Raw genomic sequence first — 13,115 nt, 5'->3', positions numbered from 1 at the left:
GCCAAGGATCACCAGCAGTTTTGCCAGCATTCTGTCCTCCCTCACCTCCTCCAGTGTGACCAGCTTGGATGCAATGACAGGCCCAGCCTTCTTTATGAGTTTATTCAGTATGTTGGTGCCCTTTGCTGTGATGCAATTTACATACAGTAGTCTTACTTTCTCTAGTTGAGCACTTGACAAATTGGTAGAAAGAGGGAAGGACGGTGGAGAAAGAGGCATGATTAAAATCACCTGTGATTGAAGGCGCCTGGGTATTTTGTTTGCAGTCTCACAATTACTGAGTGAATTACGTCACACGCTGCTTCTCCTTTTCTTCATTCTCCATTTAACACCGGCTCTGCATCCCCGCTGTCTTCTCCTTACTTCCTCTAGAATTTAGGGCTTTCCTCTGGCCACACTAGTCAACCACTGCAGGGCGATCAGCTGATCGCAAGTGTAGATAATGCCAGCAGAGTTGCAGGCGAGGCTTCCAGTCATTAGAAGTGGTCCAAGGGCAAAGGAGAGCAATAAAATGTATCCAAACCATTGAAAAAGCATCTTGGTGTTGGATGATGTCCAGTAGCATAAAACAATCTATTTGAACACAAGTACTAAATACAACAATAAAAATGCAATAAAAAGGACAAAGACACATGGAGCTGCTACAACAGGCTCTTGGAAGCACGGTGCTATCTTGAGCATAAAACAGCTGCGTTGGCCGGGAATCGAACCCGGGTCAACTGCTTGGAAGGCAGCTATGCTAACCACTATACCACCAACGCACATATCAGTGGTTCTCCCAAATTCATTCATGTACGAAGAGTCCTCATAACTCTGTTTTGTGGATATTTACTTTTGGTCCAGTTTGATAATGTGTCGGTAAAGTCTTGACAAACCTTTTGGGAACAGAACTGACAACTGGGATAAAAGGCTCTGGCCAGGAACTATAATGTGATCGAGTTCAATGCAGTCCACCAAGATGCTGTTTTAGCTATCCTTCTGGCAAAAAAAAAAAAAATCACAACAGATGTCAAATATGCTGACGAAGATTCCCAGATAATTCCAGTTTTCAACATGTTGTTTATATCCCTCTAAGGATTCTGAAACACATTTCCTCCTGATATTAAAATGACCTATACTAGCTTGTCACAAACGTAGCACAAAATGGGACAATTTTTGCTACTCTGTCTTTCTAGGTAGTTTTTGCCTGTGGACTCTAGTTCTTGAATTTTCAGGCATCCTGCTGGTCAGTGTTTGATAGCCAGCTGCCTTACATGTGCTGTCAGTAAATGGTCTGAAATCTGTGCCTTTTTGTTGGGCTTCTGTAGAGCCATGAGATGAACTGCTAAGTTTATCTGTAGGGATGTGATGTGATGTGATGTGATGTGATGAAAACACCTGTCTCCAGAAGATGTTCTCAGTCTTTGACAACTCTGTCCACTTGAGCAAGTAGTTGATGATCCTCTCTCGCCTTAGTCTCAGGCTATGTACTGTGGAACGGTTTCCAGGATCCATGTTCAGTAACATCACATTGCCATAGTATGGGTTCTTTAACCCATTAAGGCCGAATGCAACATTTGCGTGATCCCCTTAAGACCATGTTGTTCATCTCCTTTTAGAGTCGGATGTGATGTCAGTGCGTTTTAGGTGATGTCATCGTTTTCAAGAGCCCTGACCGATGATTCTTTGAAATACACGTGCGGAAGGTGAAATGCTTGTTTTCGTTTCTTTGTTTTCAGCACAAAATGCTTTGCTTGTTTTCCTGAGCGAGGACAGCACATCAATGTTTCTCGCTCAGGTACTAAGCCATTGTCACTGTCTGAAGCGTAACTTTAGAAACGTTTTTGTGGTCCAAATGGAGACTAAGAGGCTAAGACGGGCTAAAAACAAACAGAGTATTTTGCCTTCCTCACATGTATTTCAGCGAATCACGATGCATTTCATTGGTAACGGGTCTTGAAAACGATGACATCATCTAAAACGCATCCAGCTCTAAAGGTAGAAGCATGCAAACGTCGCACATGGTCTTAAAGGGATCTCACAAATGTTGTATCCGGCCTTAATGGGTTAACTCAGTTGTAGTCCACAGCTGCAATTTTCAGAGGCCTCAGATACATCTCTTCCTCTGAAATGTGCTTGGCTTTGAAATCCATTCAGCCTTAAGTCTGTTTACTGCATCTTAAGTCCTCTCTAAACATTGCAAGTAGCTGTCTGGATGATCTTTGCCATCAGCAAAGCTGGGAAGCATCCAAGCCTCAGCGCTGTCTGTATAGAGTGGTGGACGACCCATTTCTTCAACTTCCTCGTGTCTAACTGGTGTTGTTGGGCTCCTAGGGCCTCCCTTTTGTCTTGATTCTTTCTGTTCCATGCCTCTTTTTTCTCCTCTCTTTGCACTTCTGTTTCTCCATATACTAGAAGAAAGAGAGTATTTCTTCTTTCCTTGCCTGAACTTTTCTATCTTCTCATTACTCTAAGAGACATGACCTCTTCTTTACTGATTCTTGAGCCATCTCATCACAGTGTCCGCCTTGTTTACTCTGATATTGTTCTGTAACGAGGGTCAGCTACCACTCTTTAATCCAGTCTTTCTCTGGAACAAATTGTATTTGGGTGTTGGGTTGTAGGGCTGGTTCCTTCAAATTAGATTTTATCACAATTCTTAGCTTGCACCCACAGAGTATTAAAACGATGAATGTGGTTCGTTGGTGTCTTAACAAACAAATAGAAAAGATTTGGGCAAGTTAGATAGATGTTATATAGAATACTCATTCTAGCATTTGATGTGCCTTCAGCAGTGCACTATGCCAATACATTTATAAGTTACAAGAAAGTTCATTAGTCATGTGAAGTCTTTGTGTTGTTTTGTTACTGAAAGCACTTTTGTACTTTTTTTTCTTTTAAGATTGAAAATGTCTTAACCTGACTCTGTCTGCTAACTTGTGTTGCGTCAGTGGGTTGATCGCCCGCATCTATTAATATGCATACGGTTTATGCGATTTCCTGACACCTTCAAGATTCAATCCAGACAATAACAGACTATGACTGTGTAACGTGGTGGTCTCCTCTCTAATTGATAACTAATGGGCACAGCACAGTTAACACCACGTCTCTAGGTTCGGGAAGGAGGATAGTAAGCGGGCAGAAAAGCACAACAAGAATATGGTTTGGTAGAAAACAGGTAAGTATGTATTAAAGGAAAAGAAATATATTCACTTCTAAGCATGAATTGCACAACAGGTTACAAAACTGACAATGAGGCCTCAGGGAACAAAACAAAAAAAATAAACACAAAAGAATAACTGTTTTCAGTCCCACAGTTGCTACCCGAGTAGGCTTCTTTGCTGTAGACACAAGTCCAAGTGTATGTGGAAATGTATATGTGATTGTGTGTGAAAAAAAAAAAGAAAAAAAAGATAGAGTTGCAGTGCACTGTCTGAGTCTCTTAGCTGACGGAAGTTGTCTGCTGACAGGAACTCCTCACACTATCTCAGCATGCGCTCACCGCTAGGTCTGGCTCGCCATCTAATATACCGTCTAGTTGTGGTAAAAGTCTCCTTTAAAAAAAAAAAAAAAAAAAACCAATCTAAATGGCACAGAATACGCTCATTATGGTTAATTCTGCAACCTTACAACCTAGTTACAAAAAACTCCCTCGCTGTTTCTTTAACTGAACAAGGGATGCACTTAGAAAGAACAAAATGCAGGAAAACTTAATTAATGAAATACCTAAATTCACATTTGTAACGTACACTTAGAAAATCTGCATTTTTTTCCTGTAACATAACAGAAATTCAAATACAGTGTAGCAATAAGAGAGCACAGTATCGAATTACACAGTCAAAAGGGTCTGTTACAGTAGCATACATCTGATCACTCGACGCACTAGCACACACATGCATAAAGATTACCAGTCTTACACAAGTTCATACAATCGACAATCATACAACACTACTCCAAATGTTTTTTTCCCCAAAATAAAACTCGCAACGAATTTAGTCCCAGGTCTATCATTCACTTAACTATACTAATACCATGCTAACATGACTAGCGAATTTGCTAGCATAGCACAAGAAAAGAAACAACTCACCGAGTTTCGCTCAACAAATGCAGACGTGAGAAAAGTTAATTTACACGTTTCTCTGACACAGAGTAATCGTGAATTATGAAATAAAAAAAACTGACTGAATCAATTTACTGACTCCTGTAAGTCATACTAATAGGCTTTGTTCTGAAATGTCCGTTAGTGTCTGCGCCAGATCAGTTCAACTCCTGCATGTCTGCTGTGCTGTCGGTTTTTTTTTTTTCTTTTCGGAAGTGCGCCCTCTAAAGGAGCTATCTATAACTGGCTTACAGAGTGTGGAATTAATTCATGTGGGTTACAACTGTATCCGCTCCCCTGAGTAATGTTATGTTAATGATGGTGACAGTCTGATGCCCCCATATAAAAGTTTTGCTTTCAGTAAGAGTTGTCAATGTTTTAGGGTGAGTGCAGACTTTATTTTATAGAGAACTTTAAACTTAAATAAAGAAACATTCATTTAGTTACTTATGCATTTAACTCATTAAACTAAAGATATACATACAACCTGTTACACCTGTTTCAGGTGGTAGAGTATAACTTGTAGATTATTTCAGTAGTTTGGTTTTTATGAGTGCATGATTTTCAGAGCTTTTTTGTAAAGCTCTGAGATTCACTATTGGTGTTGGATTTATGCGGCCTTAAAAAATTTGGCCTTGATTTGTTTTTAGACTTCTCTAGAATTTCCAGTCAGGTATTTTGTCAACGGTGGTTAATGTGTTCTTTCTTCTTCTGCAGGTTGTTTTTGAAACCAGATGGAAAACAAAACAGAGATAGCAATGTTTCACCATAACATCTTGTTTATTGAGGGACTGATAGTTACAGAACAAACCTTCTATCCAGCCTTCATCCTTTTTCTCCTAGCCTATGTCTTCATCATGGTGTCTAATATTGGACTGCTTGTCCTCATCACTATGGGGAAAACCCTTCATGAGCCTATGTATATTCTACTGTGTAATCTACCAGTAAACGATGCACTGGGTGCCTCTGTCATGATACCTCGTTTGCTTTATGATGTTGTCAAGCCAGCATCCGAGAGATACATCACCTTCTCTGAATGTGTAATTCAAGCGTATGGAACCCATGTGTTTGGGACAACCTCTCACACTGTGCTGATGATCATGGCCTATGACAGATATGTGGCCATATGCAACCCCTTAAGATATCCCGCTATCATGACCAACAAAATGGTGATTAAACTGACTGTATTTGCCTGGGGAGTGGCATTTGTTTTGGTGGGAATTCTGTTGGGCCTTACCGTTCAACTCTCCCACTGTAGATCAGCCATTGAAAATCCCAGTTGTGATAACCCATCTCTGTTTAAGCTGTCTTGTGAGGACCTGTTAATTAACCAGATATATGGCTTAGCTTTTACTGCGGTGCTGTGGGCTTTCTCAGTGGGTAGCATCGCTCTCACGTATGTAAGAATAGCTGAGGTGTGTTTGCGCAGCAAGAACAGTGCTTTGAACAGTAAAGCTGTGACAACATGCAGTACTCATTTGCTAGTGTACATTATCGTCCTAACCTGCGCATGCTTTGCTATTGTATTGCACCGTTTCCCTGATTACACATTCTACAGGAAGATGGCTACCATCATGCTTCATGTTATTCCAACTGGTTTGAACCCTGTTATCTATGGCCTACAAACAAAAGAAATAAAACATAAAATTCTGAACATATTTAGTCAAAACAAGTAACGATACATGGAAGTATTTAACTCAGTCAAAGAATTCGCATTACATTTTTTTTACACAGTCAATAACACGATACACAGTCAATTTAAATGTCCCTCTACCTCTCTATTCCTGTGGAATTTCCATTATTTTACTCTAATCATTTGCATCATTATTAATTGCAATCTTTTTAGGTTACCGGGGGTATGTATTCTATTAGTTTAATTTCTGTTTTTGACAGAGATTTAAATCTGTCAAGCCCTTGCTCTCTCTCTCTCCCTCTCTGCTGCTCGTTTTTGTGTTACTACCAGGGTTCCTATGCCTCCCCTTGTTAATTATATCATTAGTCAAACCTGTTTTTGGTTAGCCTAGTCTTTTTCTGTTCTGTATAAATACGCCCAGTTTTTCCCTCTTTGGTTGCGTGGAATTGAATTGTATCTTGTGTATACTCGAATCTTGGACCTGTAAGTTCCTTTGTTAAGCCTGTTTCATTCTAATAAACTGAGGAACCTGCACATGCATCCAGAATCTCCTTTAGCCCGTGACAAAATTCTAGGATGGTTTCCCTGTCTTCACATTTTATTAAAAGAACACTGCTGCTATGTATTGTTCAAGAGTGATTAAAAAAAGGAAGAGCACTGTCTGAGAATCACTAGCTGTTTTTTAATAAAAACCTTGAGACCCTGTAACAGGACGAAAACATGATAGATTTCTCTTTTTAACTGCTCCAGTCTGACAAGAGCACACTCTCAGCTAGTGCCATGGGCTCTGTGTGTTGTCATCTGTATCAAATAAACACAAAGCACTGGTAGGGGTATTGCATATCTAGGGAGTATTCCAGAAAGCGAATACTTTCTGGCTTTGTTTTGCTAGGAGGATGAAGCTATAGGGCTCTTCTATTAGGAAGTTTACTACTTCACTAAACCTGCTTTCTGGAATAACCCCCCCAGTTCTGCTCTGTGCACTCCTGATATCTTCCACTAGGAGGAGCCTCCATTGTTTTCTACCATCAGATCCCGTATACTGTTATTATTCTGCGCAGAACCATTTTTCTGAGTGGAGCATTTTAATGTCACAATGCAGTTTAGATGGGGTTAGTAGATGACAGTGTTGAACTGCGTTTGGTTCGTAGATTTGTTAGTTGAAGAATGCAAGATTGATCCAACTAATGAAGAATGCAAGATTGAAAACTAATGTTATATCATAAAAATCTAATAAAATATAAGTAATATCAACAGTGATCAGTAATTGAAGATATTCTTGCAATAATCTTGAAACAACCGTACTGGCTATATTTTACGAAGAAATGTACATTACTTCCCAACTTTAACAAAGACTAAATAGCAAATTGACACTGAACATTGTATAAACTAAATACTGATCCTATAAAACTGACAAATTGAATTTTTGTGTTACCGTGCCTTGCAAAACTATTCACCACCCTTGGTGGTTTTCTTGTTTTGTTGCATTATTTAAATAGATTCTTATTTGGATTTTATGTAATGGACCCACACAAAATATTCCAAATCAGTGAAATGAAATGGGGAAAAAGACTTAAAAAAATAAAAAACTGAAAAGTGATGTGTGCATATGTATTCACCACCCCTTCCCCTCCCCCTCCCCCTCCCCTTGCTATGAAGCCCCTGAATCACCTTCAGAAGTCACATAATTAGTCAATAAAGTCCACCTGTGTGCAATCTAAGTGTCACATGATCTGTCACACTCATATTCATGTACACCTGTTCTGAAAGGCCCCGCAGTCTGCAACACCATTAAGTAAGGGGAACCACCAAGCAAGCAGCACGACGAGGAGCTCTCCAGATAGGTCAGGAACAAAGTTGTGGAGAAGTACAGATCAGGGTTGGGTTGTAATAAATAGCCCAAACTTTGAACATCCCACAGAGCACCATTAAATCCATTATTACAAAATGGAAAGAAAATGCCACCATGACAAATATGCCAAGAGAGAGCTGCCCACCAAAACTCAAGGACCAGGCAAGTAGGACATTAATCAGAGAGGCAATAAAGAGACCAAAGATAACCCCGAAGGAGCTGAAAGGCTCCACAGCGGAGATTGGAGTATCTGTCCATAGGTCCACTTTAAGCCATACACTCCACAGAGCTGGGCTTTATGGAAGAGTGGCCTGAAAAAAGCCATTGCCTAAAGAAAAAGATAGGAAAACATATTTGGCGTTCACAAAAAGGCATGCGGGTGACTCACCAAACATATGGAAGAGGGTGCTCTGGTCAGATGAGACTAAAATTGAACACTATGTTTGGCGCAAACCCAACAACTCTCATCACCCCGAGAACACCATCCCCACAGTGAAGCATGGTGGTGGCAGTTTTATGCTATAGGAATGTTTTTCATCAACAGGGAGTGGGACGCCGCTCAGAACTGAAGAAATTGTGGATGGTGCTAAATACAGGGATGGTGCTAAGTAGAGGGAAATCCCAGTCATTGGACGTGCCAAGTTTATACAGACATACCCCAAGAGACTCGCAAGCTGTAATTGCTGCAAAAGCTGGCTCTACAAAGTATTGACTTTGGGGAGTGAATAGTTATGCATGCTCAAGTTTTCTAGGGAGTTTTTTTTGTCTTATTTCTTGTTTGTCTCATGTTGGGGAAATGGAAGAAGGCCTCTGTAAGTTGAAGCCAACGAAAGAGGGCCTCGGTATACCAAAAAAGGAAGATGCAAAATCAGCAAAACATAAGGGCAATATGAAAAGGGTAAAATCTAGGTTATAGTGACAGGGAAGCATAAGTAATGGCCGGGGCGTAGTTGCTTCAGTGTCCGCCTTGCATGGACTAGCCCATCGCTTGATAACGAACACCTGTGTCAAAGGGGTAAAATATCTGAGGTGAGATTGGGGACATGGTTGAGTATCCAAAGCAAAGTAAGGACATGGCTGATTCATCATTTTTTACTTAGCCAAAAAAGGAAGTCGGAAACAGTAATGTATGGAATAGTGAAATTCTGGGAAAATTTGGGGAAATTTCTGGAAGCGAATGGGTTGGACCATGCAAAAACGGATGATGTAAGGGGTGTTACCATACAACCGTGTTATGCGCTTATTTTATACACAGGTTTAGCATGAAGGTAAAATTTTAGATACAAGTCCATGATTTTCTGTATTATATTCAGTCACTCCCTGGGACCTGACTCAGTTTGTTGTATTTTGTTCACTACTGAATGCAATAAACTTACCCTGCATCGGACTCCTGAAGACTTTGACTGCTTTTTGAATCCTAGTTCATCCTTTTAAAAAAATAAATTCTTAGTGTAGGAAGTAGAGCACTTAGTGTGGAGAAGGGACTCGGTCATATCTGGCCCTGACTTGGCAGTCTCTCCCACACTCACAATAAAAAACATTTTGCATCTTCAACATGGTAGGCATGTTGTGCAAATCAAATTACACAATTCCCCCAAAAATCCATTTTAATTCCAGGTTGGGAGGCAACAAAATAGGAAGTCTGAGTAATATCTGGCTAAGATGAATAAGCAGAAAGAGTAATGAATGGGTAAGTGGGGATATCGACTGATAGTCCGGTTATGAATAAGGCACAGATGAAGGCATAAAGTGCTGAGGATAAATAACGTCCAGGAACAGTCAATCCTGTAGTGTGCAGAGAGCAAAGTGATTAGAATAGTGAGTAAAAAAGGTAAGTCCCAGTTAAAAATCAGTCCTGACATATTTGAGTGATCAGATATATCTCTATAGTATTCTGGAAGTCCTGATGTGCAAAGAGCAGAGTGTCAGGTACAGATAGTGTTGCAAGTTTAGTCCAGGAGCAGTTCAGTGTCGGCAGGCTTGGCAAAAGCAGGTGAACTGTAGAGTCTGAGAGCACCCGGCAGGAATGACCTCCTGCATCCCTCCTTTACACACTGAGGTTGAGTAACTCTGTTGTTAAACGGTGCTCTTTAGCTTGGCTAACATGTTGTTTACGGGGTGGAAGGCATTGCCCAGGATCACCAGCAGTTTTGCCAACATTGTGTCCTCCATCACCTCCTCCAGTGTGACCAGCTTGGATCCAATGACAGGCCCAGCCTTCTTTATGAGTTTATTCAGTATGATGGTGCCCTTTGCTGTGATGCCTTCTCCCCAGCACACCACAGCACAGAAGATGGTGCTCGTAACACCAGACTGATAGGACATGTGGAGCATCGTGTTGCAAACATTGAAGGACCTGAGCCTCCTCAGGAAGTCAGGGTTCATACACATTTTTATCAATAAATTTCCATGACTTTGAGGAATAAGATATTTTGCCATAGGCTACATATTTTTAAGTGATGTATATGCTTAGGTGCAAGTCAGAATATATGGTCTAATAGCAATTCTCTGACTTGCCACTATGCTGCACCGCAAATCTGTGACTCCAAAACTTGCGTACGTGAGTTGAGATTTGACGTGAGATTTGATCGTAGCATCCGCTCACATCCATATTGATAAATGCCGAGCTTTGCGTGGAAATGACCGTATACCCAGTTTTCTGTCGTACGTTTGTTTCGTAAATGAGTGCCAGTGCTGTCATCGTTTTCTAAAGGTTCCGTATTCGCCTGTCTACACGGCAACATAAGGGTTGGGACATAAGGATAAACTTTTCTGTTTTCACAAAAATTCCATTTTTACCGTTGTCGTGTGGATGGCCCCTGAGTTATGGTCTGATCTGCCAAGAGGGGGCAGGGCAGTGGAGCTGTAGGCATCTTTCACACTTGCATACAGTAGTCTTACTTTCTCTAGTTGAGCACTTGACAAATTGGTAGAAAGAGGGAAGGACGGTGGAGAAAGAGGCATGATTAAAATCACCTGTGATTGAAGGCGCCTGGGTATTTTGTTTGCAGTCTCACAATTACTGAGTGAATTACGTCACATGCTGCTTCTCCTTCTCTTCATTCTCCATTTAACACCGGCTCTGCATCCCCGCTGTCTTCTCCATACTTCCTCCAGAATTTAGGGCTTTCCTCCGGCCACAGTAGTCAACCACTGCAGGGCAATCAGCTGATCGCAAGTGTAGATAATGCCAGCAGAGTTGCAGGCGAGGCTTCCAGTCATTAGAAGTGGTCCAAGGGCAAAGGAGAGCAATAAAATGTATCCAAACCATTGAAAAAGCATCTTGGTGTTGGATGATGTCCAGTAGCATAAAACAATCTATTTGAACACAAGTACTAAATACAACAATAAAAATGCAATAAAAAGGACAAAGACACATGGAGCTGCTACAACAGGCTCTTGGAAGCACGGTGCTATCTTGAGCATAAAACAGCTGCGTTGGCCGGGAATCGAACCCGGGTCAACTGCTTGGAAGGCAGCTATGCTAACCACTATACCACCAACGCACATATCAGTGGTTCTCCCAAATTCATTCATGTACGAAGAGTCCTCATAACTCTGTTTTGTGGATATTTACTTTTGGTCCAGTTTGATAATGTGTCGGTAAAGTCTTGACAAACCTTTTGGGAACAGAACTGACAACTGGGATAAAAGGCTCTGGCCAGGAACTATAATGTGATCGAGTTCAATGCAGTCCACCAAGATGCTGTTTTAGCTATCCTTCTGGCAAAAAAAAAAAAATCACAACAGATGTCAAATATGCTGACGAAGATTCCCAGATAATTCCAGTTTTCAACATGTTGTTTATATCCCTCTAAGGATTCTGAAACACATTTCCTCCTGATATTAAAATGACCTATACTAGCTTGTCACAAACGTAGCACAAAATGGGACAATTTTTGCTACTCTGTCTTTCTAGGTAGTTTTTGCCTGTGGACTCTAGTTCTTGAATTTTCAGGCATCCTGCTGGTCAGTGTTTGATAGCCAGCTGCCTTACATGTGCTGTCAGTAAATGGTCTGAAATCTGTGCCTTTTTGTTGGGCTTCTGTAGAGCCATGAGATGAACTGCTAAGTTTATCTGTAGGGATGTGATGTGATGTGATGTGATGTGATGAAAACACCTGTCTCCAGAAGATGTTCTCAGTCTTTGACAACTCTGTCCACTTGAGCAAGTAGTTGATGATCCTCTCTCGCCTTAGTCTCAGGCTATGTACTGTGGAACGGTTTCCAGGATCCATGTTCAGTAACATCACATTGCCATAGTATGGGTTCTTTAACCCATTAAGGCCGAATGCAACATTTGCGTGATCCCCTTAAGACCATGTTGTTCATCTCCTTTTAGAGTCGGATGTGATGTCAGTGCGTTTTAGGTGATGTCATCGTTTTCAAGAGCCCTGACCGATGATTCTTTGAAATACACGTGCGGAAGGTGAAATGCTTGTTTTCGTTTCTTTGTTTTCAGCACAAAATGCTTTGCTTGTTTTCCTGAGCGAGGACAGCACATCAATGTTTCTCGCTCAGGTACTAAGCCATTGTCACTGTCTGAAGCGTAACTTTAGAAACGTTTTTGTGGTCCAAATGGAGACTAAGAGGCTAAGACGGGCTAAAAACAAACAGAGTATTTTGCCTTCCTCACATGTATTTCAGCGAATCACGATGCATTTCATTGGTAACGGGTCTTGAAAACGATGACATCATCTAAAACGCATCCAGCTCTAAAGGTAGAAGCATGCAAACGTCGCACATGGTCTTAAAGGGATCTCACAAATGTTGTATCCGGCCTTAATGGGTTAACTCAGTTGTAGTCCACAGCTGCATTTTCAGAGGCCTCAGATACATCTCTTCCTCTGAAATGTGCTTGGCTTTGAAATCCATTCAGCCTTAAGTCTGTTTACTGCATCTTAAGTCCTCTCTAAACATTGCAAGTAGCTGTCTGGATGATCTTTGCCATCAGCAAAGCTGGGAAGCATCCAAGCCTCAGCGCTGTCTGTATAGAGTGGTGGACGACCCATTTCTTCAACTTCCTCGTGTCTAACTGGTGTTGTTGGGCTCCTAGGGCCTCCCTTTTGTCTTGATTCTTTCTGTTCCATGCCTCTTTTTTCTCCTCTCTTTGCACTTCTGTTTCTCCATATACTAGAAGAAAGAGAGTATTTCTTCTTTCCTTGCCTGAACTTTTCTATCTTCTCATTACTCTAAGAGACATGACCTCTTCTTTACTGATTCTTGAGCCATCTCATCACAGTGTCCGCCTTGTTTACTCTGATATTGTTCTGTAACGAGGGTCAGCTACCACTCTTTAATCCAGTCTTTCTCTGGAACAAATTGTATTTGGGTGTTGGGTTGTAGGGCTGGTTCCTTCAAATTAGATTTTATCACAATTCTTAGCTTGCACCCACAGAGTATTAAAACGATGAATGTGGTTCGTTGGTGTCTTAACAAACAAATAGAAAAGATTTGGGCAAGTTAGATAGATGTTATATAGAATACTCATTCTAGCATTTGATGTGCCTTCAGCAGTGCACTATGCCAATACATTTATAAGTTACAAGAAA

At 41.0% G+C, this 13,115-nt stretch overlaps 1 protein-coding gene and 2 non-coding genes across 3 annotated transcripts; 1 reads left to right on the top strand and 2 right to left on the bottom strand.

Annotated features, from left to right (window-relative positions):
* Positions 1-689: 689 nt before the first annotated feature.
* On the bottom strand, positions 690-761 carry trnag-ucc (transfer RNA glycine (anticodon UCC)). Its single transcript has one exon. It is a non-coding gene; the product is annotated as a tRNA-Gly (tRNA).
* Positions 762-4,812: 4,051 nt separating this feature from the next.
* Positions 4,813-5,754, top strand: LOC115829429 (olfactory receptor 52N4-like). The gene has a single exon (XM_030793535.1). The coding sequence runs from the start codon at positions 4,813-4,815 to the stop codon at positions 5,752-5,754; it is 942 nt and encodes a 313-aa protein (XP_030649395.1).
* A 5,243-nt stretch (positions 5,755-10,997) lies between these two features.
* Positions 10,998-11,069, bottom strand: trnag-ucc (transfer RNA glycine (anticodon UCC)). Its single transcript has one exon. It is a non-coding gene; the product is annotated as a tRNA-Gly (tRNA).
* Positions 11,070-13,115: the final 2,046 nt, after the last annotated feature.

This window comes from Chanos chanos, chromosome 16 (assembly GCF_902362185.1).
Source record: "Chanos chanos chromosome 16, fChaCha1.1, whole genome shotgun sequence".
Classification (NCBI taxonomy): domain Eukaryota; kingdom Metazoa; phylum Chordata; class Actinopteri; order Gonorynchiformes; family Chanidae; genus Chanos; species Chanos chanos.
This window is presented reverse-complemented; position numbering and strand designations above follow the sequence as displayed.